Genomic DNA, 26,486 nt, shown 5'->3' on the forward strand with positions numbered 1-26,486 from the left:
AATAGGAACTTTAATAGAGTCGTATTTTATTTCATTCATAACTGTAGGTTTTTAAGAAGCAATAAAACTACCAAGTCAAATCCTATGATTACACGAAGATCAACATCACCACCTCAAGTGAGCACACCAAAGCAGATACTTATCAAATTTATTGCCATTGGGTTGTGAGCAACAAGGCTACATGAATGACGTAAAACCATAATATTGTCTTATGCTATGAGAGTAGATAGAACAAATATTTGCTTTGAAACTGATATTCTGTACAACTTTGTTAAAGTGCTTGAAGCATTATAAACTTAAGTAGACAACCTCAGCTTCTAAGCTGTTTCCTAGTCAATCCTAGATACAAAGTATAATCTCTAAAGTTATATTTATCAGGTTTATCATTCTATTATATTTTGTAATCTTCTATGGACATCATGAAAAAAATGTTCTGCCAACTAAATAACAAAATAAATAGTGAATTTAAAAAAAAAAAAAAAAAAGATAAAACCAAGAGGTCTCTTTCAGACATCTTCTGAATTTTTAATTAATCGATTAACGTATATACAGGAGTTTGCATTTTAATTATAGCAAAAATGAGGTTAGACATTAAAGTCATTAAATTCCTCCTAATCTCCACTGACGTGCAGCACTGTGACACTCCTTTCTGTGTACTCCTTTCTATACAACTTCAAAAGAATGATACGGCTGAACTGAGATTGTTAATATTCATTCAATCAAAAATATTCTGGAAAGCACCAGAACTGTGGCAAGGATTAACAGACCAGGTAATCCACCTTCTGCTCCAGAGGACTGATCTGAGGGCAGGCTTCTTGGGTCTGGACGTCTAAGGACTAGCCTGCATGGGTTGTGTGCCTCTTCAAATGGAATCTGGACCTCACTTGGTAGGTTTGAACTCAACTGATCACGGACCTTGGTGAAAATAAAGGAAGGAAATAGAGTATGCCAACATATAAAATACTTAAACTCATGAATCTTTCACCACCTATTCTCGTTATATAAATGTATTGTCTCGCTCACCCTCTCAACCTGTTCAAACACACGCAAGAAGTTACGTCGAAGGACACCAGCCAGCTCATTCTCAGTCCAGTTTCTTCTCAGCAGTTCCTGGATTAGGGCTGGGTATTTTGAGACATCCTCTAACCCATGAGGGAAGCTTTTAACCAAAATGAAAACAAAATTACTCTCAAATTATTGTTTTTAGGCGAACCATTGTAGAAACAGATCCCTCATTCTGAAAATTATGGTGTTGCTAAATACATTTAGTTTCATACCTTTGACACGTGAAATTACAAAAGTAAACACAGAAACATGATTTGTTTTATTCTCAGTTCTAATAAGATTTTGGGCTGAAGAATTCTGCAAGAAGAGCCTTGGCATCGACTCTCCAAGTCAATGGGTCAGGAAGAATTTTAACCTTTATTATATTCCTTTATTTAAAGTTTGCTGGAACAGGCTGGAACAAAAGCTCCAAAAGGCAATGAAGAAATTTGGTCACTGTTAAAGACATGGGGTATGATTCATGGCATTTTTATATTAATTGCAGTATTCAATAATGAGCTTTGTTTTCTTTTTTCTTTTGTTTCATCACAAAACAACCTGATACTGATTGTTTAAGACAATTCCGTTTAAGAGGACTTTGCGCACTTTGCACCCAGCAGCACACCAGAGTCACTGCATCCTCTCACTGTAGGGGTTAAAAGTTCTGATTCTGATTTTCCTTAAATTTGTCACCCCTCTGTATGCATAGCAATAACCTAATATCCACCATCTTGCAGAAAATCTACCGCAGCATAGCAGCCTCCATTTATGCCCATTAGAGGTATAAAGTTATTGATTTTTAACCCACTTCAGTCTGTTGACAACTGGACAGCTAAATTGCTGATATCATGACAAGCAAACAAAAACCACACAATTGATTTGGCTCAACAACGGCCTTTGAAATAATCTGTTTGGAGAGTGCCTCAGACAAGCGTGTTGCCTATTAGTATTAGCTTTGTTTTGTCTCAAAAGCTTTTCATTCATCATGACTATAGAATATAAAGAAGATTTAAGGTAACTTGCATGGATTTTCTGTTTGCAACATTTACCACAACAATTACAAACAAACAATTACCTGTTTAGCTAATAATTTGTGTTATCTGGTTATTGCAAATTGATTTCTTACCTTGTAGCACCTTCATAATCCCCTCCAATTCCTATTGATTCAGCTCCAATCAATTTCTTAATGTAATCAAAATGGTCTGTAAAAATAAGTGGAATAATGTATAAACTGAGATATAAGAAATACAAAGTGCACATTTAAAACACATCCATTCCAGATGGACAGCTCACCAGCCACATGAGAGATGTTAGCCTCATCTCTGCAGGAAACAAATGTGTTGTGGAGATTCACCATGATCAACCCTTGGTTCTTTTTCTGAAACAAAAACACACAGGGCCATTACCAGGCGTGGAGAAAAGGGTTAAATGCCACCAAACAGACTAAAATAATCTATGCATGTGTACACTCTACAGAAAAGTTATTGTTTAATCATTTCATTTGCATGTAGCGTAAATTATTATGTCTGGCATTTCGAGATGCCACTCAGATCCCAAAAAGAAAAACAATAAGACTAGAAGTCAAGAGGGTTTTAGAACTGTTTTATCTAGTTCTTCCTGTTCAAATGATGATTTACTGAGCTTATGTGTATGAGTAATCACACAGAAAAAAAAAAACATGTGGAAATATCAAATTCGTGGCTATGATAAAATGTAAGTATTGATACTATTTATTTTTCAACTTCATTAATAAATAGAAAGAAGAAAAGAATATTCTCAGTTTAAAAAAAGAGCCTGAAATTACCCCGACACTGTTGACAGTAGGCTTACACACAGCTTGAATTCTTGATCATCAGCCTGTCATTAACCAGTATAAGCATTTTTTTTTTTAAAGTAGAGGGAGGAAAATGACTATCATTGTTAGGGTAAACAATCTGATATTCTCATTAATAGGTCCTCACTATAGTACTTTTATTTCATCCTGTGAGATCACGTTCTGGTGCCTGTCTGTGTATGCAAGTAAAGGGGAAATGGCAAGAGCTAAAGATGGCTGAGGAAATCATGGAGAACACAGAACGACATAAAGACAGAAGAAATGCATTAAGTTGATTGTGCAAATAAAGCCTTAGGATTGAAATCAATAACTCTTAGTGGGTGAAAACTGAATAATTTCTAATGGTGGAAATCTGTTCATAAATGTTTTTATGCTGTTGATACACAAAAAGCCTAACCATTACAAAAATTGTCTGACAGTTTTTCTTCTTTAGATATACACATAAAGAGACACAATTAAAATGAGCCAGTCATCAATGTGACTGATCAGACAGTTGTTTAATCAAGCGGTTAAGAAGGCAAGCAATTACTTTTAAGGTTGTATTTCTCACCAGTTCAAGTAGCAGATTGTCAGGAACATTGCGGCTGTGGTTACATATGGAGTAGGAAGAGGAATGGCTAAAAATAACCGGAGCCTTAGAGTGACTCAGAACAGCAAAGGATGTGTTCCACGAGGTGTGGGAGAGGTCCACTATCATTCCGAGTCTGTTCATCTCCTCGACTACGACCTCAAAAACACAATTAAGAACATTTTGGTGGCATCAGGAAGGAAGTCATTTATTCAGAGGAGAGGATGTTGTTACATGTAAACTATTAGAAAACACTCATGCAGATAACAATCAAGAGTGTCCCTGCACTTTGCTGTTGAGACGGAGATCTGAATGGGAAAGGAGTAATAAAGATGTTTTCTATGTTTAAATAAGCTGCCTATAATATATTACCATATTCCAGTAATACACAAGGAGTTATTAAATGACAAAAGTCCAGTTTGGGTTAACAGAGATTCTCTTTCCAGAGCTTCCTATCAGGAGAAGATTTAGTATGCACAGTATTCCCAAATTCTAATAGTAATGAGGTTCATTTTATTTAGAAGGTTCTCAAGTTACAATAACTATACAATCTCTATTAATGCAAACATAACAACAACAATAATGCATAGTAGTTTTATAATAGTTATAATAGTTACTTAGTTAATACAGTTTTATGTCAACAACTGAATTTCTCTTATTTCTTCAATACAGTATGGAAGGACTGATATGTTTTATGCTTTCTGAAAAAGGGTCAGGCAAAACTGGCATGCACGCTGACATACTACTCTGTGGAATGTGAGATAATGAAATACAGCTGTGGCTAATGTTACTGAAACTCAGAATTACCTTCCCAAAGGATGTCAGGCTGTTATTCTCCCTCTTATATACAGGGTAAAAAGTTGAGGATGATTCAGCCCTGCATAGAAACAATATATGTATTTTAATGTCACAAGTGCTGCAAATTATTCTTCTCCTGTTTGTAATCACTTAAAATTACTTTGGGTATCTGAAGGGAACTGCTTCAGATACCCACAGCTATAGTCAATGTGAGATATCTGAGAGAGGACATATATAGGTTAATTTGCATAAAAGAAAAGGATGCTGAGGTGAAAATGTAAATATGTTTGACCTTTCTATCTTTCCTATTCTATAAACAAATACTTCTTAGATTAAATGTAGCTCAGTAGTTCCTGCTTTAAAGTTGCTATGTAGCAATAGACCATTACAGAGCCAATGCTACGTATTTGATAAAATAGAATTTCTATTCAAAACCCAATTTATTGCTTAAATGATCATTTAAGAAAAGATCGAGATATGACTTTTTAAATACAAAGTACTAGATATACTGTAAAATATATGCTGTATAAAGTCTTTTCCTATTACCAGGGTGTATTACAAGAATGCGTGAGACCCATGGAGCGGACTCCAAGCTGGTAAAACATCCGCAGGGCGGGAAGGCTGCTGTCAATAGAGTGGCCTCCTTCGATACTTATTAAACAGGCTATCTTACCCTTGTCCTTAGAATCTTTTAGCTCTGCAATGACAGGCCCACATACAAAGCACATAAACACATAATTGGACATCATTACCTTCAGTTATCAGTTCTACTTTTCATCTGGTTACAGAAATGCAAGCTAACGTAACCATCATATTTTAGAAAAACAAACAAACAAACAAGATACATTTCAAAACAGTAATCTAGTAACCTAAAAACATTAAGGAAATGACTATCTCCAAATTACCTCTAGTTTCAAAATTTCTTGAGAAAGTAGTTAGTAGGAAGTTCTTATCTGATTTATTCCAATCTGGCTTTAGAAAAACATCACATTACAGAAATCACTTTATGACATTTTAATGAGTGTGGAACCTGGAAATTTTACAGTTCATATTACCTCATCCTTCTCTTCAACAGACTCAGAAATGAGCTTGGGTTAGGTGGAACTGCACCCAAATAGTTCTAATCCAATCAAACAGAGTATTTAGAATCACTGTGGTTAATTTTAGCTTATCGAGTTTCTCCCACGACTCAGTCCAAGGGCCTATTTTGTTTAGTTTACATTTGTTACCACTTGGCTATGTAATTTGTAATTATACACAAGTATCTGACCATTGTTATGTCAATGGCTGCCAGTTAGAATGAGTCATTTAATCCTGGAGAACACAAAAATCTAGACTTCATTCATTCCTATTTCACTGGCATTAAGGATGGGATAAAATTAAAGTTCTTGTTCTTCTTATTGGTCCTGATGATTATTCTTATAGTCGCCCTGCTGACCTTGAACAATGACTCACTGACCAATCATCTGCTGGAGGTTTAGGGGAGTATTTCTGATCAACAACTTAATTTCAAACAGCATATCAAAAGTCCAGACTAGTCTTGTGTTGTGAAATATTTGTTGCATAACTCAGACCAGTACTTATGAATAATATAACAGCATACCTTATATCCGCACCCTCATTTCCCCCTGATTAGATTACTGCAACTGACTGTTTACATGCCTAAAAGTTTGGAGGAGTGAACCATCTATAAAACACAGCAGCAGTACTACTCACCAACACTTGGTGAGATGAACATGCCATTCCAGTCCTTGCAGATTTACACTAGCTTCACTACAGAGTCCAATTTAAGATTTCCACTGATTACTTTTAAATCACTTCACAGTGAAGCTGCACTTTCTATTTTAGAAGTCCTAACGTCTAATAGATCAGAGAATCGATTACTTCTACATGTTCCACAGTCCAAGCTTAAAACCAAGGGGTTTTCATGCATTTTGAATAGTTTTTAAACCAATGTTTTGTGTAAATACTGTGAAACACCTTATAACTTTGGTTTAGAAATGTGCCATAGAAATATAGTTAATTATTATTATTAAGAAAGTGTACAATACCCTGGACAGATGTGACCAGTTCAAACTCCTGGTACTCAGTGCACATACGTCTCACCACATCTATTTGTTCCAGAGTAAGCCTCACAGCATCCTTCTGCTGAGCACCACACAGTACGTAGACAGCAAACATCTGATACAACATATCACAGAACATTAGACACATTTTACTAACCAATAAATCTCAGATGTAGATGGATTTTTTCTTTCCAGATTGCGCTGTGAACACTTGTGAAATTGCAATACCTGTGTCTGCACATGGCCTGCTTTGAAACGGGATATGTCTGTGGATACTTTGGAGAGGTTACGAAGGTCAACTTGGCTTAGGTAGTTGTTGTGACGAATCCTCAACTGGAGAGCGAGGTCATTGTGACTGACAGAGAGACGGGATAGTGGGTGATACAAAATTGAGGGACATTTTAATTTATGATAATTTATGTATCTTGTATGTATGAAGCACACTTTACCCATCAATCAGTGGATATGTGGACATCAATTCATCTACGTCAGAGCATCCACATATTTTGGCACACAGAGAGAAAACCACCAGAGCTTCGATAAACTGCATCAAGAAGCTGTGTGAAGCATGTTTTTCACTTTTCCAAGAAGGCATATCTGAACACAGAACACGCATCAACGCGTTACAGTTATCTGATAAGGCAAAGAAGAATAACATGTGAATGATCAACACGTGCACACAAAGAATATTTTGGATCTGTAATTTATTTTGAAAGGATCACAGCGCAGCTTGGATTATTACAGAAATATTATAGCGGCACCTTTAAATATCATCGTAATAAACTTCCTGCTTTTTATCGAATGTATGAGTTCTGGAATACATTAAACTGCAACTCCGATAAATATAATAAGTATTTTGGGATCGTCTGTTTTTTTTTTTTTTTTAAATTGAAACTTAAGTCCACATTAAAATAGCATATAAAAACAACGTACCATTTAAGCGTGCTTGAAAGTGGAATAATGAAAAAGGTAATTGCTCGGGATAATTAGTGCATGCTCATAATGAACCATTTGTAACTATAGACAGCGCGGAACAGCAAAATTTAAACAATATACTTACCAGCCAGGTCGCTGAAAAATGAGCTGTATGGCCACTTTGTTTAGCAACTGTGCACACACTGTACCAACTTTCCAGCTCTCCGCCCCACACAAACGTAGTGCAAACCTTTACAAAACTGGAGAGCTGCCTGTGTGGTGCATTCACGTGCTATCGGAAAATTGCTAATTCATATAAATTATTTATCGCTTGATGTTGCAGAAGAACTGCATTTTGCAGGACCGGGTTCTACAAGGACCTTAATCATGCTTTTCTTCGTTCTGTCGCTTCTCTTTTGACTTATAGCAGCTTCCAAATTTGGTAGTGGTATAGCCTGCTATCAACGGGTAAGCAAAACAAACAAATAAATGAAGATGTGAGGGAAAAACTACAAAAACTGTATTTCTCCTTTTTTACGTATTCTATACTGTTGTATCTGTAGGTTCCATAACTAGTATGTGGAGTTTTAAGTATACATTTATTTGCTAAACTGCGTCGCCTTATTTGGAAATACAAATTGACGACTGCGAATTGAAAGCATGATAAAACCTGAAAATTTGAAGTTGCCATCTGCTGGCCAGATAGTAAATCACATTGTTAATGACCCATATGTTTGATTTGGCGAAGAATTTACGTTGGTTGGAGAGGGTAGTCGACTTTTTGACCAGATTGTTTAACACAATCCAGGTCAGTAAGAAACTTAAGGAAGGCAAGAGAAGTGTACCGTGTATGTGCAGAGCTGTAGTAACCACAGAGGGATAAAGTTGAATTAAGCTGCATTAAGAAGAGAGGTGACAATTAGCGAACAGTTTAGTTTCATGCCGAGAGACTGCCAGTTGCGATGATTGCTTTGAGGGTGTTGATGGAGAAGTATTGAGAAGGTCAGAAGGAGCTTCAGTGTGTATTTTGAGGATGTGACGAAACAGATCATAGAGTGCCAAGAAACTAACGTGAGGGTGGTGCAAGACATGCATGAGGACAGCGAGACAGTGGTGAGGTGTGCGATAGGAGACTGATGGATTACAACGGGGATCGGCTCTGAATCCGTTGTTCTTTGCAATGGTGATAAGTAGGATGACAGATGATGATGCTGTCAGGCAGGAGTCTCTGTGGACTATGATGTTTGATCACAACATTGTGATCTGTAGTGACATTAGGTAGCAGATGAAAGAGAACCTGGAGAGGTGGAGGTATACTCTTTAGAAAAGAAGAAATCAGTCAGTACAAGTAAAGCAACATACCACGTGTGCAAATGAAAGGGGAACAGGTGTAACAGTGAAGATGCAAAGTGTAGAGATAGTGAATGTGGACAAGTTTAAATAGCCAAAGCGATGGATAGTACACATGAGTGATGAAGAAGAGTGCACACAGGTTGGAGCAGGTGAGTATCAGGGGTGAAAGGAATAGCACATAGTGAGGCCTGCTGTTATGTATGGATTGGAGATGGTGGAACTGAAGAAAAGAGTTGGAGGTTTGGAAAAGTTGAAGTTTAGGTTTTTGCCGGGGGTGACCAGGACGGACAGAATTAGAAATTAGTTTATCAGATGGACAACTCAGGCTGTTTAAGATGGTTTGAAAACGTGCAGAGGAGGGATAGCAGATATACTGGACTGGAATATGTAGATGTCAGGCAAGAGGAAATGAGGAAGATCGCAGAGAAGATTGCTAGAGATGGGATGAGATGGAGACAAATGTGCTAAACCCTAATGGAAGCAGCCAGAAGAAGATCTGTTGTTGAGACAAGCCTGTTGCTAGGAGAGGGGAAAAGAACAAAAACCTGACCCCATGGTCACCATTGAGTTTAGCTAAGTTAAGGCAGTAGTGGTTAAAAGTTACATCGTTTCTGATCAGCTGACAAAATATTTTAGTAAGTGAATTTAAAAGATTTGTAAAAAAGGGGGAAAGAAAGGTATATGTTTTGTTGAATAATTTTTGATCTGGATTTTTTGGTGGTAAATAAAACTAAAAGTACTTCATTTGGTGACAAGAGGATATTAGTAACAGGCCTATTTCATAACAGACATCCTCACAATTGTAGAAGGAAAATGACAGCATCTTTAATCACATTACCTGTGGTGAGTGAGGCATCATCAAGACTGAAAACTAAAACTTAAAACACCAAGACTGAAATGAGTCTTGGTGTTTTAAATAAAAATAATAAAATAATTCATTTTATTATTTGGGCCTACAGATGCTCACATTTTCTACTGTGGCTTGTGATTTGTAAATTTGTAAGAAGTTTCAGGCTTTGCAGTGTTACGACAACTGATACCAAATTGTGCTTTCAGGAAGCTGGATGATTTTTCACGCTCACAGAGTGACAGTGACTATTTGCAACACAAATTTGCAGTTTTGCATTAAAGCACCACCACAAAAACTCAAAGTAAGAACCCATTTATATAAAACAGTAATCATATATTTACTATTAATACAATAATGAGGGTCCTGGGATGATATTCAGGGCCTGAACCGATTGTAGAAGTTTGGCTCTTTACTTTTGAGAGGAAAACTCTTTTTAGAGTAGTCTAGTGGAGAAATTGTGATACATTTTCAGTTTACTTTTTTTGCGTTAACTTGGTTTACTCTGGAGATATGAAACCTCTTCCTGTTTTGTACCAGTGGTGTGCATACTTTGTGTGTTACTGATACAGAGCTATGTAGATTGTGAGTTATGTGGCGCAAGTATGTGTCACACACAGATAAATAGATAATGCTTGACATTTAATCTGTTTCTATGCAGTTGTTTTATTAAAATTGTAATTTCTGAATTGGCTCAACCATAAAAGAAAACACTAAAGTTAACTTTAAAGTTGCTCAAATTTGTGCAGTTGCAGTGAACTTACGACCTGAACTCAGTGGATGGCCTACTCTTCTTCACATTCGAATAAGAAGATATCCAGGGGAAATTTCTGTTTTGCTTTCATTATTATTATTACTATTATTATTGTTATTTTTTTATTCCTTCTCTAATTTAACATATCCAAACATATATCTAATTGAAAAGCTCTCTGAGCTCTGCTTCATTATTGTTAACAGGCACCAGAATAAGGAAAAGGAAGGCGATAACACAATGTGTGTGTGTGTGTGTGTGTGTGTGTGTGTGTGTGTGTGTGTGTGTGTGTGTGCATGTGTGTGTGTGAGTGTGTGTGTGTGTGTGTGTGTGTGTGTGTGTGTGTGTGTGTGTGAAAACTTCCATTATAATATCACTGAAACATGAAAAAACACTGGCTGCTTTTTCTACATTTAGTGAAAATTATAATGAAGCTCTTTTGGCTACATTTCATTTTCTGTAAGGTACAATGTCTCCTTTTGAAACTGTTCTACATACATGTACTTACACTTTTCTGTATTAAATGTCTGATTACTGAAGAAAGAAAAAGTAAAAACAGCCTGATCATCAAAACCAGCTGGCTGGGGACCATCAAACATTTGTGCCCAGGTCTGTCTACATGGTATGTTTTCATCTGTAAACATGAAAGCTCAATTTGTGCTTAGGAGTCTTTGTCTTGATACTTTAGGCATGTGTGCAAGACATCACTTTTTAAAACTATGGGCTGTTTACCAATTTATATACAAATTATGATTTAAAAAAATACTAATAAAAATTAATAATAATAATTATTATTATTCGTATTATATTTTGTAAGTTTATCTATTTATGCTAAAAAACACTGCATAATGTACAGTTACCATACAATCTGAACCTCACCATAAAAGGTGAGGTTCAGATTACAAGCCCTGCTTTGTAATGCTTTTTTACTTGGAATGTTCTTGCACTTAATGAACCTGAGTTGAATTGTGCAAATGTGAATTAGTCTGGTGTTGATGGGGAGCATCAGGGCACCACAAATGAATTTCAATTAATTTCAGTGGGAACATGCAAAGCCTGATTTTGTGGTCCACCCACTGATATTTGGCCTTGTAGTCTGTAATGAGTAGAGTGATTCTGCTCTGATTGGAGCACCCCACTGTTGCAATGGAGTAATCACAACCGTGTTGATATTACTCTACCAATCCTCCCACTGCGCAGAGTGGACCCCCAGCTGACACTGTTTGAATTCAAATAACCAAATCATTTAGTCATATTGTCAACCTTGCTGTGGAATGTGATTGGCAAAATAACTGATGAAATCCTGTTAAAACCTTATAGTGTGTGTTCACAGTTTGATGACGGAGCTTAAGCCAAATCCTTTTAATTAGCATGCAGATTCCTGCATGTGTTTTATTTTATGACATTGAAAGCGTGAGTGCAAGGGTTGGGCTACATTTAGGTTAGTCATGTCAGAAAATAGATTTTCTGAATAATTATACTCATCTTCTGTGGAGATGGAGTCACGGAAAAACATTTTGATCTTGAGGGAAAAAATGAAGTATAGTGACAAAATGAGAGTTAAGTAATTCCACTGGTGTCATTTGTATATTTATATATCTCTGATCACCACAAATATATGTTGTGAACCCTCATTTGCTATTGATTTCTCACATTTCTGAAAGGCAATTCTGTGTGTCAAATGCAATCTTAAAAAAAAAAAAGCTTCTGAAAGTCATGTAACAAGGTGATCACTCTTTTAATTTATGTAGCAATGTATTGAAAATCATTATTGAGGCATTTAAAATGTTTTATTCCTGCATTATTCATTTGACTGGTTAGACATGAGTTTTATAGCAGACATGTTAAATGTTTTTCTGGGTAGCGGCTATTCACTTTAATTCAATTTAGGTTCATTTATATAGATCCAAATTACAACAACAGTTTCTTCATAGTGTTTTATACAGTAAGGTAAAGGCCCTACTGTAATGTGGAGAAAGTTCATTAACGTCAATAATCAAATTATTTCCAATGAGAAAGACTTTACAAAGGTAGGAAAGAAGAAACCTTAGGCTGCCCCTCCCTGAACCATTCTCTTGGAATAACAGCCATCTGCCATGATGAGTTGAGGGGTGATAAGAGCAGTTTCCATCAATTCCCAAGAAAAAATAAACGAAATAAAACAGAAACATATAAAACAAAGAATACTAACTAAAATTGTGTGAAATGCAACGTATTATGTACTCAGTAAGCTGTGCAGTCACTGTAATATCATGTCATGTTGTGATATTAGAAATCAATGGCAGTGCAAGTTAAATTGGTGTCAAACAGCGATTCCAACAACCAAAATATTTTCAGCCAAACACAGAGGAAAAAAGCCATCTAAGGATTTGTGTTGAATTTCATTGCTCCTCTGTGAATTTAAAAAAAAAAAAGATGTTGAAAAAGACACCGTAGCAGTCTAACTATACTACATTTTCACTTTATTTTGTGCCCGCATTATCCTGGTCTTTTCTTTTTCTTTTTTGGTCTTTTAAGAAAACCACCATGATTTCATTTTAGTACTTCTTTTCTCACACAGGAAATCAGGATTTAGTTTCACAGCCAGACAGTGCTAAGAATTACGAATTGTATGTTTTCATCTCTAAACATAGGCAGTATTTTTGAGCAGTTCATTCGCAATATTAACTGCAGTCCTGCATCTTCAACAGATTGTACATGTGCACAGTTGAGATCAAAAGGTGAAGCCTGGAAAAATTTAAAGGGTCTTACTGTTTCCAGCTTACCATTAGGGTTTATTTCCTTCTTCTATCTTCTTCTGAGCATTACTGGAAAAGTACAAAGCTAATGTTGTTTGTTTTTTTCCCCTGTAATTCACAGATATCGGTCCCTGAGCCTAGCCTCTTTGTTCCTCATCAAGGCCTTTCAGAAAAGATACGGGCATAATGTGTTACCATGAAACCTCATTTATTCAAATTCTTTAATCTAATTGAGTCCTCTCATTATCGCATAGAGGAGGAAATGAGGATAAAAGGGTGAAATGTTGTTGTCTCTGAGAAAAGGCAAGACTTTAACATACCAGCCTTGAGATTGCCATTAAATGATCCAAAAAATAGCATAGCCCAGAGCTCCCATTTGCTTGTTGTAAATGCTTTGTTATATTCTTAAAACTGTATTATAGATAATAAGCTCGTCAGATAATGGTGTTGTATTCTGTGGCCATTTAGCTTTGTTGTGGAAATCATCTAGTGCACTGGGCCAGTTATGTCTGTCAGATACATCAATAATAGTGCTCTTGAGCAAGTTGTTTTTCTGCGGTTGACTTGAAACTTTCTTCTCCACTAGAGGGCAGCAGCCATTAGTTGATTTTTTTTTTTTCATATTTCTATCTAGATATTTCATATCTCTCATATAGGAAAATTATTTGAATACCAGTGTAATGTATATCACTTACAGCTGCATGTTAGTTATGGAATACAGCAAAAAGAGCTCCAGAAAATCCTCAATTTTCCCAGATTTTCAAACTTAAAATCTTAGACTTTGTCAAATTTTCCTGTAACAAAGTCTAAAAGCAAACTCTGAGTGATTGTTGTAGTTGTCGTGTATTTAAAAAAAAATATCAGTTTAAATACATTTAAATACACCAAGCCTTCATCTTCAGTCGCAGCTTTTGAAAAAATGTTGAAGACGTCTTGGTCTTCAAACTTCTCATTTCTTTTGCCCTGGATTCTGGCAGCCCTGTAGTCAGTGTTCATTATCTGCTCTTACAGCTTTGACTTCAGCACAGCAATTACATCCTCAGCTGCACTGATTAATCCAACATGGAGGCATTTCACAAAATGGTTTTGAAAAGACATTTCCAGACACTTACCAGGGAGTAGCTGTGGCACAGCTTGTTTATGCAGATAGACCACAGCCAGTCAATTGGCAATAAGATGTTTTCAATGACTGCTTAAGTGTTCTCTTAACCTCTAGTGTACACTGTGCAGAAAACAATAGACTGTCTGGAAAATGATTAATTTAATCTGCTTTAGCCCTGACATATAGTTGAGGTGCCTGATGTCATTTTTGGGTAATGTATGTTTCTCTATTGTTCAACATATTCCCTCTTTGGCCATTCATTAATATGTCTCCAGCGCTCTCTGCTTAACTGCTTAACCTTCCATTCTTTCCTAGCAATCACATAATCAATCACTGGCCCATTACTTGACAAGGCAGACAAAGAGAGTGTATGAGTGAGAAAAACCTTTTGGCCTGTCTCAACAAGCAAGAGGAATGTCGACTTCAGAGGGCTAACACAAGCAGAAAACATAGGCCCAGTAAATATTCAATTTAAAGGATTCCCAGATAAGGCGAGTTGAAAAATTGAGGCAGCACCCATTCTTCTAGATAAGAGAAGACGGAGCCATCTGGAGGCTGGGAGATAGCGAACTCCCACGCCATCCCAGAGACCTCACTCTCATCTGCTGCAGCGGCAGAGAAGGGGAAAAAAATGGAGTGCCAACACTTTCATTATGTTAACTTCAAAATGAATTTATTCACATTCAGTGCATGTAGTCATTGGCTTTGGCAAAAAGGAGGTTACTGTTGTGTCCACCATAACAGAAAACTGTAATCAGCCTTAAAGTAATGCTTTCCTTTGTCATTTATGATTGAAGTATGTAGTGAGTATTTAATGAATTGTTCACAGAAAAACATTCTGACCTTCAGAAAAAACGAGAATGCAATATATATATGTGACAATATATATGTATGCGGTGCGTGTGCATCCGTGTATGATATGTGTGTGTGGGGCGCATTAACTAAACGAACAGAATTTAAGCCTAGGCCTGTATTTCCTCCAAATTCACCTTGACTGCATGCTTGAAAACAACCAGCTAAACATTACTGGCAAAACAGACTCTCAGCTTGTGAATAACCTTGTCCACATTCCTGTAATGCACTTTGTTGACTCCTTCACCATACTATTTCATGCCAGCCTCATTGGATTTAGCGCTGGGATGATGCTTTTGTCAGGATGTTTTATCTGTTCTCTCAGTCAGGTACGCTTTGCCATTATCCCTAATTACCCCCACTGCATTTCACACTTGGCCCAGAATTCTTAGTGCTTAATAACAGATGCGGGTCGATTTGAAATGTACTTATAGTGGCATTATCTGTTCAACCTGGATCGTAGACTGACTGTCCCATAGGCTCTTGGATGAAAGCTGTTAACTCTGTGATAACAATGACCTGGAATGATAACCTTCCTGCAGTCTTGAGGACACACAGTTTGCTACATATGTCCTGTATTGCAGTCACAGCATTTTGTATTCAACCTTGGGTGCTCTGCTGTGCTCTGATTCATTTAATGGGATCGAGAGGGAGGTTAATCACTATGTCCGTCATAGACTGTTAAAGTGCTGTATGACTGCTATATGAAATACTAGCATTTTTCTTTCTTTGTCCAGTGAGTTCGAAAGCAAATGCCGTAGACCTGACTATACCTTTTTTTCTCCTCTTTTAAAATCCGCTAACAATGCCCCCCTCCAATTAGGAGTCACTTTGATTAATCTACTTTAGGGGGTCGACATTTGCATTTGCAGATTTTCATTAAGATCGGCATTAAGACAAGGTTCCACTTATCTAAGTTATTATGCGTGGAACATATGGGTGATTAAATGGAAAAGGTCTTAAGTATTTGGATTGATTAATTCACCGGAAGGTTTATGTTGTTTGTGTTGCTCAGAACAACTTTTAAAGAAATTTTTAATCCATAAAATTCATTACATATGCCCTCAGTTGTTGTTTTTTCCTACTGCTGTGGAGTCTGCAGAGGGTAGAATTTTGATCCAAGCACCAAAAGCGTCTGCAGCATCCAGTTAAGCTTTTGCAATTACTTAGAGGTACTGCTTTTGCAACTAAAATGGTATCTAAATGGCGTGCAAATGCAGGGAGGCAATGCATTAAAAAATTGGAAAAAGTATACAGCCATTTTATTTGCTGTCTGTCAACTCCAAGTGCATAGCGTTACTTTGAAAGCTTAGCTCCTTTTATACCTTATTTTATAGCATATTATTTTGCTTATGAAATGTAAGAATATACCCGAAGAGCTAGACTACAATCGATATAGTGGGTGGCTAGGCCTATAGGCTGAAACAGGAAGGAGAGCAGCTAGTTGGTTTGATTTAATATTTTGCAGGAACAGTGTAGTGTGAAGCTCTGTCAAACCTAGTTTTAATCCTTTTCTCCACTGTGTTGTGTGATGTTATATTGCTATCTTAATGATAATCTGTGCCTGTATTTCTGCCCTAGGCATTTCTGTCAGGCTGGGTTGGTTTAGGACTGCGCCTTATCAACAGCTTTGTCATTAAATCAGCTTTTTCTACAGACAAATTTCACTGCTGTTATTCTTATCAAAAGAACAGCGCACTGTGATTTTCTGTTCAATCGCAGCTTTGCAAATTCAATGATGTTTGAGTAAGAAAGATGAAATACAAATGAAAAATCCCACTGAAAAAAAGCATTTATTTAATTTTGTTTTCATGAGATTTAATACTCAGACAAATAAAATGTGTATGCTGTGCATTTGTCATGTCACCAGTGGCTTTGGTTGTGTGTGTGTGTGTGTGTATGTGTGCACATGTGCGTTTGCGTACGTGTGTGTGTCTACTCGGATCTACGTTTTATATTCCGAAAGGTTAAATTTAAAAGCATGGGGAAAATGGTTGCCGAGATGACTGTAGCATAAGGCAAACAAATGATTTTATCCACAGGTTGTTAATAGTTTACTGAAAGCAGTAACCTAGAACCTATGAAATTCATGGCTTTTGTTAGTGTGAAATAGGATGTAATATTTTTTTCTAGATGTCATATATTAGCATGGTAGCACACATCATCAAAGTTTTCTGGATGTGAGAGACCATGTTGGACGTACCACAAAAGACGTCCTGTAAATGCTGTATGTCCAGAGGCAGCCTGTTAGGTCCCAGTCAAACTGACCTCTGGAGGATGGAATTGGTAGTCAGTTCTTCTGAGAAAGCACTGTTCTGTCTGAGTGGATGTTCTGATTGTCTCAGCATTGTGCTTGAGTGGAGTGCAGTGCCAAATGAACGCCTCTGATTCAATCCTCTCCACTGTGACACCAGTTGGGCCAGTCAGTGAGGAGGAAGGACTGAGGCTCCTTCCCCTAAACACACTCTCTTACAGTCAGGGAAACTGGTGTATGGCAAAGGTCCAAGGGATCTCTTGGATGCTGTTGCAGGTTCGGTACCCTCTCTTTCTTCCCACAATGCACTGAGAGTCTCTGGAGGCTGGTAGCCTGGTTCCTGGGGATCCAGAGGATCTTTGGAAAGAAGGATGCTGATGGAGGGCACAGTCCTGTGCACTGTCATCTCGGATGTCCCTCCTTCAGTACTCTCCCACACTTCTTTTACAACCTTATACCGGAGTTTGGTCAGCTGGTGCAAAGCAGCCCACTTTTCGTTTCATGATCTCGGCACAGGTGATGGTCTTTGTGACGGCACGACCTGACCCGGTAAAAACCACTTGTCTGAGCCCACCACCACTCACATTTACCCCACTTACTCCCTTCTCTCCTTGCATCCGTGCCATGGCAAATCCCATTAAATTGCGAATCTTGCTTCCTTCCTTAACGCGCATCTCCAACACCCCAGAAGCTAGCCCTGGGAAGGGACAGGGACTGTCCTCCTCAGTTCGGCACACTTTTTTGAATCCTTCTTGCCCTAATTTGAGTGCAGGAGGAGGGACTGGGAGTGGTGCTGGTTTCACTGGCCTAGAAACATTATTAACCCCACCTGGCTGTCCAGCATTGTTATAGGCTTGGCTTTGATAAACAGGGCACATGCTTGAAGTTACCCCATTCTCCATTTGGATTGGTCTGTTCAACTCCAGTCCTGGGTGGGGCTTCACGCCATCTCTGCTCAGGTACTGGTTCTGGCCACTGACCACTCCACACGCCGTGAACATTTGTGCAGTCCTCAGTGATCCACCGTAATGTTAGTCCAGGCACACACTTTCCCCACAGCTTAACATAATTTTCTTATGCACGTGGCACTTCTCTTTCTCTCTCCAGTGAACAGCTGTAAAGTTTCAAGACTTCATATTACCTCCTCCTCAAGAGCGCTATCAAAAAATTATTTAATGCTCTCCAAGACAGAGCTGCAGAAACAAGATAAATGTGTTGCTGGTAAATTAAGAGCAGTGCTGGGACCTTTAAAGATGTTCTTTAAAGAGCATCTAAATTTCATACCACAGACTGTTTGGAAAGTGCTCTGAAGATGAATAAAAAATCAATATATAAAGCTAAGTTATCCACTTTCTTTAATTTGTAAGTATTTTATACGGTGGGTTATTTTCTTCTTGAATAGCAGTAAAAAATCAAATAGAGTTCTCTGTTGATTCTTCAGCAAAACTTTTCTAAAGAGAACCTGAAAGCTCAAATTAGGACTCCACCTTTTCTTTAGCGATCCAATCCAGCGCTGTTGATTTTGATGTGCTGGTCGTGTCACGTTCAACTCAAAATTGACATCTGGGGATGTCCATCTCTTAAGTTCCACGTCCTGTTTTGGACCTCTGGATGTTTTACTCCAGCTTGAGTAGGTCTGTGTCTCCTCTCCGTGTTCTCATTTTGACATCCACTGTAGATGAGGCCAGGGTTACACAGATGTCTGCAACTGGGGTGTCGTCCCTAGAGTTCTGTCTTGTCTTCAGTGATGCTCTGGGAAGTGTGTTCTGTTCCCCACAAAGAGACATAAGGGACAGAAGCTGCCTCACAAATGCTCACAGGAGGAGTGTCTGTGTGGCTGAGGGGGAGCATGAGGGAAAGGGGAGACAGCCCTCTTAAAGGCACAGGTCTTTTCATCTTTTAGACGAACACCCTCCCCTCCACAACTGAAGCCTGCCATCTGAGGAAAAAGAGAAGGGAGACGGCTACTGTGTCCCTTTAAAACCTAGAATGCAGATCCCCGGCAACTTTGTCAATCTCTTTAGAGGACGTTCCAGTGTTCAATGTACATGACTGATTAAACCTGAGTTCTGAAATAGAGACTCAGTCAACCTTTAAAAATGCATTTTCAGCTTCGAAACAATGAATTAAATTAGCTCTGTTATAATTGAAAACATCCTTCAAAGAGCTACTGAAAGTCAGCAGCATTAAATTGCACTGTACTTAGCCTTTATCCTATTAGATGTTTGTGACCATTACTATTTACATAATGCACCATTAATGGCTTCATTGCCGAGGCAATCAGGTCGTGCGGTAAGAATGCCTGTCTCTTAACGCATGGATTGTTATATTGTCGCAACCCTGGATAATCCTTGCGATCAAGGACACAAAGATCGCAAAATGCATAGAAGCATGACTTTTATCTTCAGAGTGCTGTATTAATGATAACTGTCTTCATTACTCTCTACTATATGTCGAGGTGAGGCGATGGACCCGGCAGGTGAGGAAATAAGCATCTTAATGGGCTTTTTATCACCAGTGGAGGGCGCTGGCCTGCTCGCTTCCACTAAGTCAAGCCCAGACATCTGTAGTATAGCCCTGTTCAGCCCAGTCTACCGGTCGACAGGTGGATTTGTTTTCGTGTGTGACTGACAGATGAAAAAATAGGTGAAGACAGCCCACTGAGGCTGAACCTATGAGGCAGAGAGAGAGCCAGACAAGTCCTAACTACTTTCAGCTCAGTGTATTCCATGGTGCACAGTAGTACACAGGCAGTATAAACTCACTGCGACTCACACAGGCTTTATGGTGAGGCTAATTCACAATGGCATGTGTATTATATTAGATCCCTATGGTAATCAAGGAAAAAATAAGGAACACCCAACCCCCACCCCCTCACCACCACCACCACCACCTCCCCTCACCACCACCACACCCCCCAATCCAACTTCAAAGTATCTTCTATTACATGGATATGAATCGTCACTGAAGTATCAATAGTTTGATTGTATCCATGGAATTAGATTATTGACTTAAAAAAAATCCCACAAGGTGGTAGAGCTGTTTATCTTTGTAACCATTCCAGACAATGCAGGAGGCACGGTAGCAAATATCTTTCTTGCCTTTTTTGTAACCTAAAAAAAAAAAAAAAAGATGGGAGAGAGGAAAGACAGAGGGAGGAGGGAGGGTCTGTGGCGCTCACCACCAAAGTGATCATTCTGTTGTTTGGGAGAAATTACCCTCATCAGTCATACAGAGATGCACAGCTGCCTAAGGGGATCTGGTAATGTTACTGCATAATAAACTGTGTTTGTGTGTGTGCGCACATGTCCATGTTCAGTGAAAATGAGACGAGGCACGAAAGAAATGCAAGAGGGCATGGGGTAAAAGAAGTCTGATTTAACCACAGAGAGGTTAAAATTGATGATAAAAGCAGCTCTATAATCATCCCTCCTTACTACACGTTGTTGGCATATCATTTATTGCTTCTCAGTTTAGCTATAGGAACCCATTTTATGGTGGGAATGTGATAGATTAAGCAACTCAGCTTCTGAGTAAAAAGGCAGGGTTCTGAGTAGTGTCTTCAGACACATATTAAAAACATTTTCGTCTCCATCGAAGAAAAAAAAAACCTCTTCTCTGGATGCCTAAATAAAACCATCAGAGCTTTGCAAAAGTGTTGTGTATTGACCTTTTTGAGCAGAGTATTTTTCCTTTAAGTGGCTTCATTTAATGATGGGTAGAGGCGATGTTCATGCTTGGTCACTCACTCCTTCACACCTCCTCCACAGAGCTGGCCTCTGCCCCTGTAGCTCTCCAAGCACTTACTCCTCACTTTATGTGACCTTGGCTGGCATCTGTGACAGTCCAGGAATTCTCCCCTGCACTCTATCCTCCCTGTCTTCGTTTGAACAACCACCCTCAGCTTTTTCTCCTGACCAACAGAATTTAAGTAAAGATAAACAAAGACTGTGACAAATGGTAGCGATTCTCCCACTTTCTATGTACTTCAGGTGTCGAAGTCGGTTGCTGTTACAAATTGTAGGGCTGTCTCTTTGTTGTTTGTTACAGCACTGCAGAGTCTAGTTGTAGAGAAGCTTGTTGTGCTGTTGTCAGGGCTGCACATAAGCGCAGTGTCTCGCTGTGACAGCCGGTCGCTCACTTTACGTTAACCGCAAGTGTTTTCACGGTCATCAACCAATGGTGGCCTGGAGGCTGTCATTTCACTCTGTGTGGAGCTCGCCCGCGGCTTGGTTCTGCCCCACAAACTCACAGCCAGCCCTGGTGGGGGGACAGAGCAACACACACTCATGCATATGTACACACTTAAAGACAGACACACACCCACTGGATAGACACACACACACACACACACATGCACACACATACACACACACACAAAAACTATATGCTCAGCATAAGGCAGGCTGCTGGAGCAATTACAGAAACATGGCAGAACACGATGAAGCAGGCCCCACTATCAGAAGGGAAATAGAGTGAGTAGAGGAAAAATGATGATGCCATTAATAATAGGGAGGCACAGAGGCTCACAGGGAGGTGGGGGTGGATGACCCCGTCTGTGATTTCCCTATGACAGCACTTTGAGATGCAAATGGTTGTGTTTGTATTAGATTTTGGATGTTTAAATGGGCATGTTTTTGTGTCAAAGAAAAAAAAAAGAAGAGAAAAAAGTAAACTGGGATACTAAATGATGTTTGAAGTGATATTTTCCTTTCACTCATGCATCCATTATTTTTGTAAATGACAGATCACGCTTCCTTATTCTCTCTTTTTTCCTCTTTACACCTTGGTCTAAAGCTATTCATATGTACATTTCTTCTACTCCAGCCATCGCTTTCCCCTTGGTACTGCAATGCAGATGTGTCTCACACAGTGGCAGAAAACTTCCACTGAAGACAGTTATGAAAGAGGAACATGAGAGACTGGAGGGAAGACCATGAAAAAGATAGAAACAGCGGTGGAAGGAACAGAAGTTTACATATATATATACTTATTGTCAAGTTTAGAAGCAAAGCATTAAAATATGAACAAACATATAACATATGTTAGGGAAAAAGCAGGCATGGCAACATTTGATTTATGAGGCCTGTCTACAAAAAAGGGGTGTCTTCAGCTTCATCAACTAAACAGCATTGCAAAGCTATCATGTCACCAAATAAATGCAATTTAGATGCTTTTGAAATACCACCATGATATAAACAGCTGCCTTTTCCCCCAAACATTTAATGGAACTGGGTGGAGCTGAACCCTATTGCTCTATGCTTTTAGGTGTACTGTTGCCCACAGTTTGATTAACAGCATTGTCTCCAATTTAAATTGGCAACAGCAGTTGAAAATAGCATTTGTGTTTGGTACTTCTGTTTTGTGTGGCCTCCGGGTAAAAATTAATGGATTTCATGGAAAAAAAAAAGATCAATTACATCAAGAATTAATTGGCCATGTTGAAACAAATGCAAAACCCAAACAGATGCCTCAGAGGAAGTAGATTTTAATTTAGGATTCTTGTGCTGCTTACTGTATATATGTATACAAAACATTTGGAATGGACGATGTATGAAGAATGGCACCTGAGTCGTCAACATCAGTACCAAAGATTGCTCGGGTTGATGATGTGTGGTGGTGTTTCTTTTTTGTCTAAAAGTATGAACCGAAATGTTTCAACATGTGTACAAATTGTAATGTTTTCAGATTCATATAACCCCATATTAGTATCTATAGAATGTACAACAGTACAGCTGTAACTCAAGGTAAGTGAAAGATGCCTGTCCATGCCTGTATAACTCCTGTGCACGTATGTTAAAGTTTGTCTTTGAAAAGTAAAGTGAACATTTTCTAATCCTGATGGATTCAGTGAAAGAGCAGCCCAAAGGATTTAAGCCGACTGATGATAATTAATGGCCTGCTATAAGACCAAATGCTGCTTATCCATTAAAATCAAGACTCGCCAAATTTTATTTAGTCAGTCGTATGTAGAATATTTATTGAAACTGCACTAGGATCTGTAAATTTAATTAATTTTATTAATTTACTTATTTTTATTATACAATTTTTTTGTGTGTTTCATGGTTTTTTTAGTGGTTTAGTGTTGAGGATATATTAAAGTTGAAGAGGACAGGCGTGAGTTTTTGAAATTATAACGGCAGTAGAAAGTATCTGTGTGTCTTGTAGTAGTAGTAGGTTTAAAAAGACCAAATTCCAGTGTTGGCTATCAAAAGCATCATATTTCAAACTGTTGTTGAAGGACACAATAGCTGCTGAAATTTAAATCTGCTGGCTAGTTTCATTTATTATCCATTTTGAATTTCTCTTAGTGTCTCTGGCTTCTTTTAGTTAAATACAACTCCAAAAAAAAGAAACTATAATTCTAACCAATACATAACAGCACAGTGGTCTGTACAACAGTGTCATTGACAATCAAAGAACTGCAAAGTTCGGACATAAACTTGATTAAACAGTGTTACTGAATGGTATAAAAGATCTCCATGGGATGAATGTGTTGTGTTATTACCATTGATGACCAAGGTAGCCAAATTAAAATTACTTTTAAAAAGGACTTCATATTCTCATTTCTAGCTCTGTACCAGAATAGCGTCGTGAGATTCACAGAAAAAATAAAAAATAAACAGGCAAACAACAAAGCATGTTTTTCTTAAACTGGTCCTTAAGGCCCCCTCTCTAAAAACTTGCTTCCTTCTGACTGGCTGCCCCTCAGTTGGCTCAGTTGGGTTTTAAATAAGCACACCTAGCTTCTCTGTCAGAAGAGTCAAGCCAGTGCCAAGTGCCTGAAAACCTACATTCTGCCTGAAGGCCACCAGATGGCAATGGCTATCGTTGCAAAAAATACTTGTATTTATGGTGTTATAGAAGTCTATAGGAGAAACGCTTACTGTCTTGGCCTGTGTAAACATTTTCCTGCTGAGTTTATGGGCTCCGTCATTCAGTTCTGGTCATATTGAATGAAAACTGAATTTTAGTTTTCAAATGTTGGTCATACCAAGTTTGAAAATTGAGGTATAAAACTGTGCACTCATTGGCTAATAAGTTATCAGTAACTGGCCATGGAGTCACTGGCTAATAAGTGTGCAGTTGCACATTCAAACCCGCCCTTCCTTATCACATTAAGGTTTTGCAACCAAGATGGCAATGGCAGAAAAGCACAACTGCTTTCAGAAATTTGACTTTAGGAACCACTGGGTCCAAGTTTTCCAATAAGTTTTAAACATATTGGAAATAAGAATGTACATATGTACATTTTATTCATTATTTCTGAATATTCACCCAGTTGTCTTTGGAAATCAGTTTTATTTGTTGTAAAAACTCCCTGAAAGGCCTTCAGTTGATCCAAAATGGTGCAGTACGAGTACTGACCGAGCCTAGAAAGAGAGAGCATATTTCTCCTATACTGGCTGCTCTTCATTGGTTCCCTGTTAAATCCTGTTCCTCACATACAATTTCTTGAATAATCAGGCTAATCTTAAAGACCTTATAGTACCATATCACCCCATTAGGGCTCTTTGCTCTCACACTGCAGGCTTATTTGTTGTTCCTAGAGTATTTAAAAGTAGAATGGGAGGGCGAGCCTTCAGTTTTCAGGCCACTCTTCATTATGTCTTTGTCCTGTCTTCATCCACTCACCCCCAACCGGTCACGGCAGATGGCGCGCCTCCCTGAGACTTCCCGGAGATTTCTTCCTGTTAAAAGGGAAGTTTTTCTCCCCACTGTTGGCGAAGTGCTTGCTCATAGGGGGTCATATGATTGCTAGGGTTTTCTCTGTTTTCTTTGTATTATAGTAGGGTCTTTACGTGACAACATAAAGCGCTTTGAGGCAACTGTTATTGTGATTTGGCACCACATAAATAAGACTGAATTTAATTGAATAAAATTTTGTGCTGTCTTGCATGTAGATCACATTTGCGATCTCCCGGAGATTTTTAAAGCTGTTCAATTTAGGGAAACATTGAACTTATTATTTGTAATTCTTGAAGTATTTCATGATGTGTTATTGCCGGTAGCAACAGTAATCATGTTTTCATGTATTTCTGGACACATCTAATGTGGTTGGAACTACCACAAAGGCAGATTTAAGTACCTTGGCAGGTTTGCATATGTCTACTTGTCTATGGTGACACTGTACTAGTGAACTAGCATAATAACAAAATGCACTCAGTAGACATCAAAATGAAGGTAGTGTTTGATTTTGGTTGCAGTCTGAAGTCTCTTTAGTGTTGAGGCTGGTGTGAGACACGCTCCACCCTGGTTGAGTAGGTGTTCTTTCCTTATTCCTGCTTCTCATATTTGGTCATAATGACAAAAATTAATTTAAAAGAAAAATCAAGACTCTTATCATTTGTAGTCTGTAGATAATGATTTTTGTGATGAAGTTCTGGAAGGGCATCACTTTTTCAGCTCCTTTGGAATCATATGGATTTTCAATTTTTGCAGAAGACTGAGTGAAATGGGAGAAATAAGACAAAATGTTTGGGTTTTAATGAGCATGTTAAAATTTGATGTATCAAAAGGGGTATGCATCAGATTAAATGGAATGGTTTCCCCACTATTATGGGACTTGAGTACAGTCCTTAAGATGATTTTCAAATCTCATGAGAAAAATAAATGATGATAAACTTTGATAAAGTTTAAAGATAAAGATAAAACTCTACAGATAATTTTAATGACTTCTTATGGAAGTTGAAAACTATGCTTATTACTTTAAGTGCAGCCAAACCCTTTGGAAGCAAAAATCTCATAAAAATCCTATAACAAATGATCAACAAGGTATTTCTTCAGCTACTCCTAACCACCACTGGTATGATTTATAGAACCACAAACAGGCTACTGCCACAGTTCTTAAGCATATAAATTAAGAATGGGCTGAAATGAAAGCTGTCATGCTAGCTTAACATGCGTTCTGTCTTCAGACTTGCATGACTCTCTAAACTTAGCACCACTTGTAATCTAGCTAAGATTGAAACCACCCACTCTCTCTCTGGCAGCAATACCTTAGCAAAACTGAGCTGTAAATCCACATCAGCAGCAGAGGTAGTGGAGTGTAGGATGAGATAACTGATAGCGAGTGATGTCTGTGTTCATCGTTCTTCTTAAACTTCACTCAGTTGTTTCATGCCAGCACATAGAAAAAATCCTGGATTCAGATATGTTGTTAATATTTAAACTTCAGATTTGTTTCGTCATTAAGATCATATTATTATTACTTAAACAGTGTTTTTTGCACATTGCAGACTTTTGTCATTTCACACACATTCAAATTTAACTAAAACATTTTCTTGGTGATGCAGATCTTCTGTTAATTTTCTAGAGTTGTTTTTAACTGCCATCACCAAAAGACATTTCAGATTACAGAAAC

General features: G+C 38.1%; 2 protein-coding genes across 3 annotated transcripts; both read right to left on the reverse strand.

The window, feature by feature from the left end:
• Positions 1-134: 134 nt before the first annotated feature.
• On the reverse strand, positions 135-7,493 carry dpep2 (dipeptidase 2). 2 transcript variants are annotated; one of them, XM_040011403.1, is made up of 11 exons: positions 7,371-7,493; positions 6,760-6,907; positions 6,539-6,665; positions 6,296-6,425; positions 4,791-4,941; positions 4,254-4,323; positions 3,429-3,605; positions 2,338-2,422; positions 2,171-2,246; positions 1,024-1,159; positions 135-915 (listed from the first exon to the last, which is right to left on the reverse strand). In XM_040011403.1, the coding sequence occupies exons 2-11, from the start codon at positions 6,903-6,905 to the stop codon at positions 712-714; spliced, it is 1,302 nt and encodes a 433-aa protein (XP_039867337.1). In that variant the 5' UTR covers positions 6,906-6,907; positions 7,371-7,493; the 3' UTR covers positions 135-711. The 2 variants fall into 2 exon arrangements, with proteins under 2 accessions (XP_039867337.1, XP_039867335.1); XM_040011401.1 differs by having other exon boundaries at positions 6,760-6,943; positions 7,371-7,479.
• A 9,578-nt stretch (positions 7,494-17,071) lies between these two features.
• Positions 17,072-19,189, reverse strand: LOC120721647 (ribonuclease P protein subunit p25-like). Its single transcript, XM_040012140.1, is given in 2 exon segments — positions 17,072-17,609; positions 17,611-19,189. Coding segments are annotated over 2 exon segments (831 nt in total). The 5' UTR covers positions 18,124-19,189; the 3' UTR covers positions 17,072-17,291.
• Between the last annotated feature and the right edge of the window lie 7,297 nt (positions 19,190-26,486).

This window comes from Simochromis diagramma, unplaced genomic scaffold (genome assembly GCF_900408965.1).
Source record: "Simochromis diagramma unplaced genomic scaffold, fSimDia1.1 OVJJ01000603.1, whole genome shotgun sequence".
Taxonomy (NCBI): Eukaryota; Metazoa; Chordata; class Actinopteri; order Cichliformes; family Cichlidae; genus Simochromis; species Simochromis diagramma.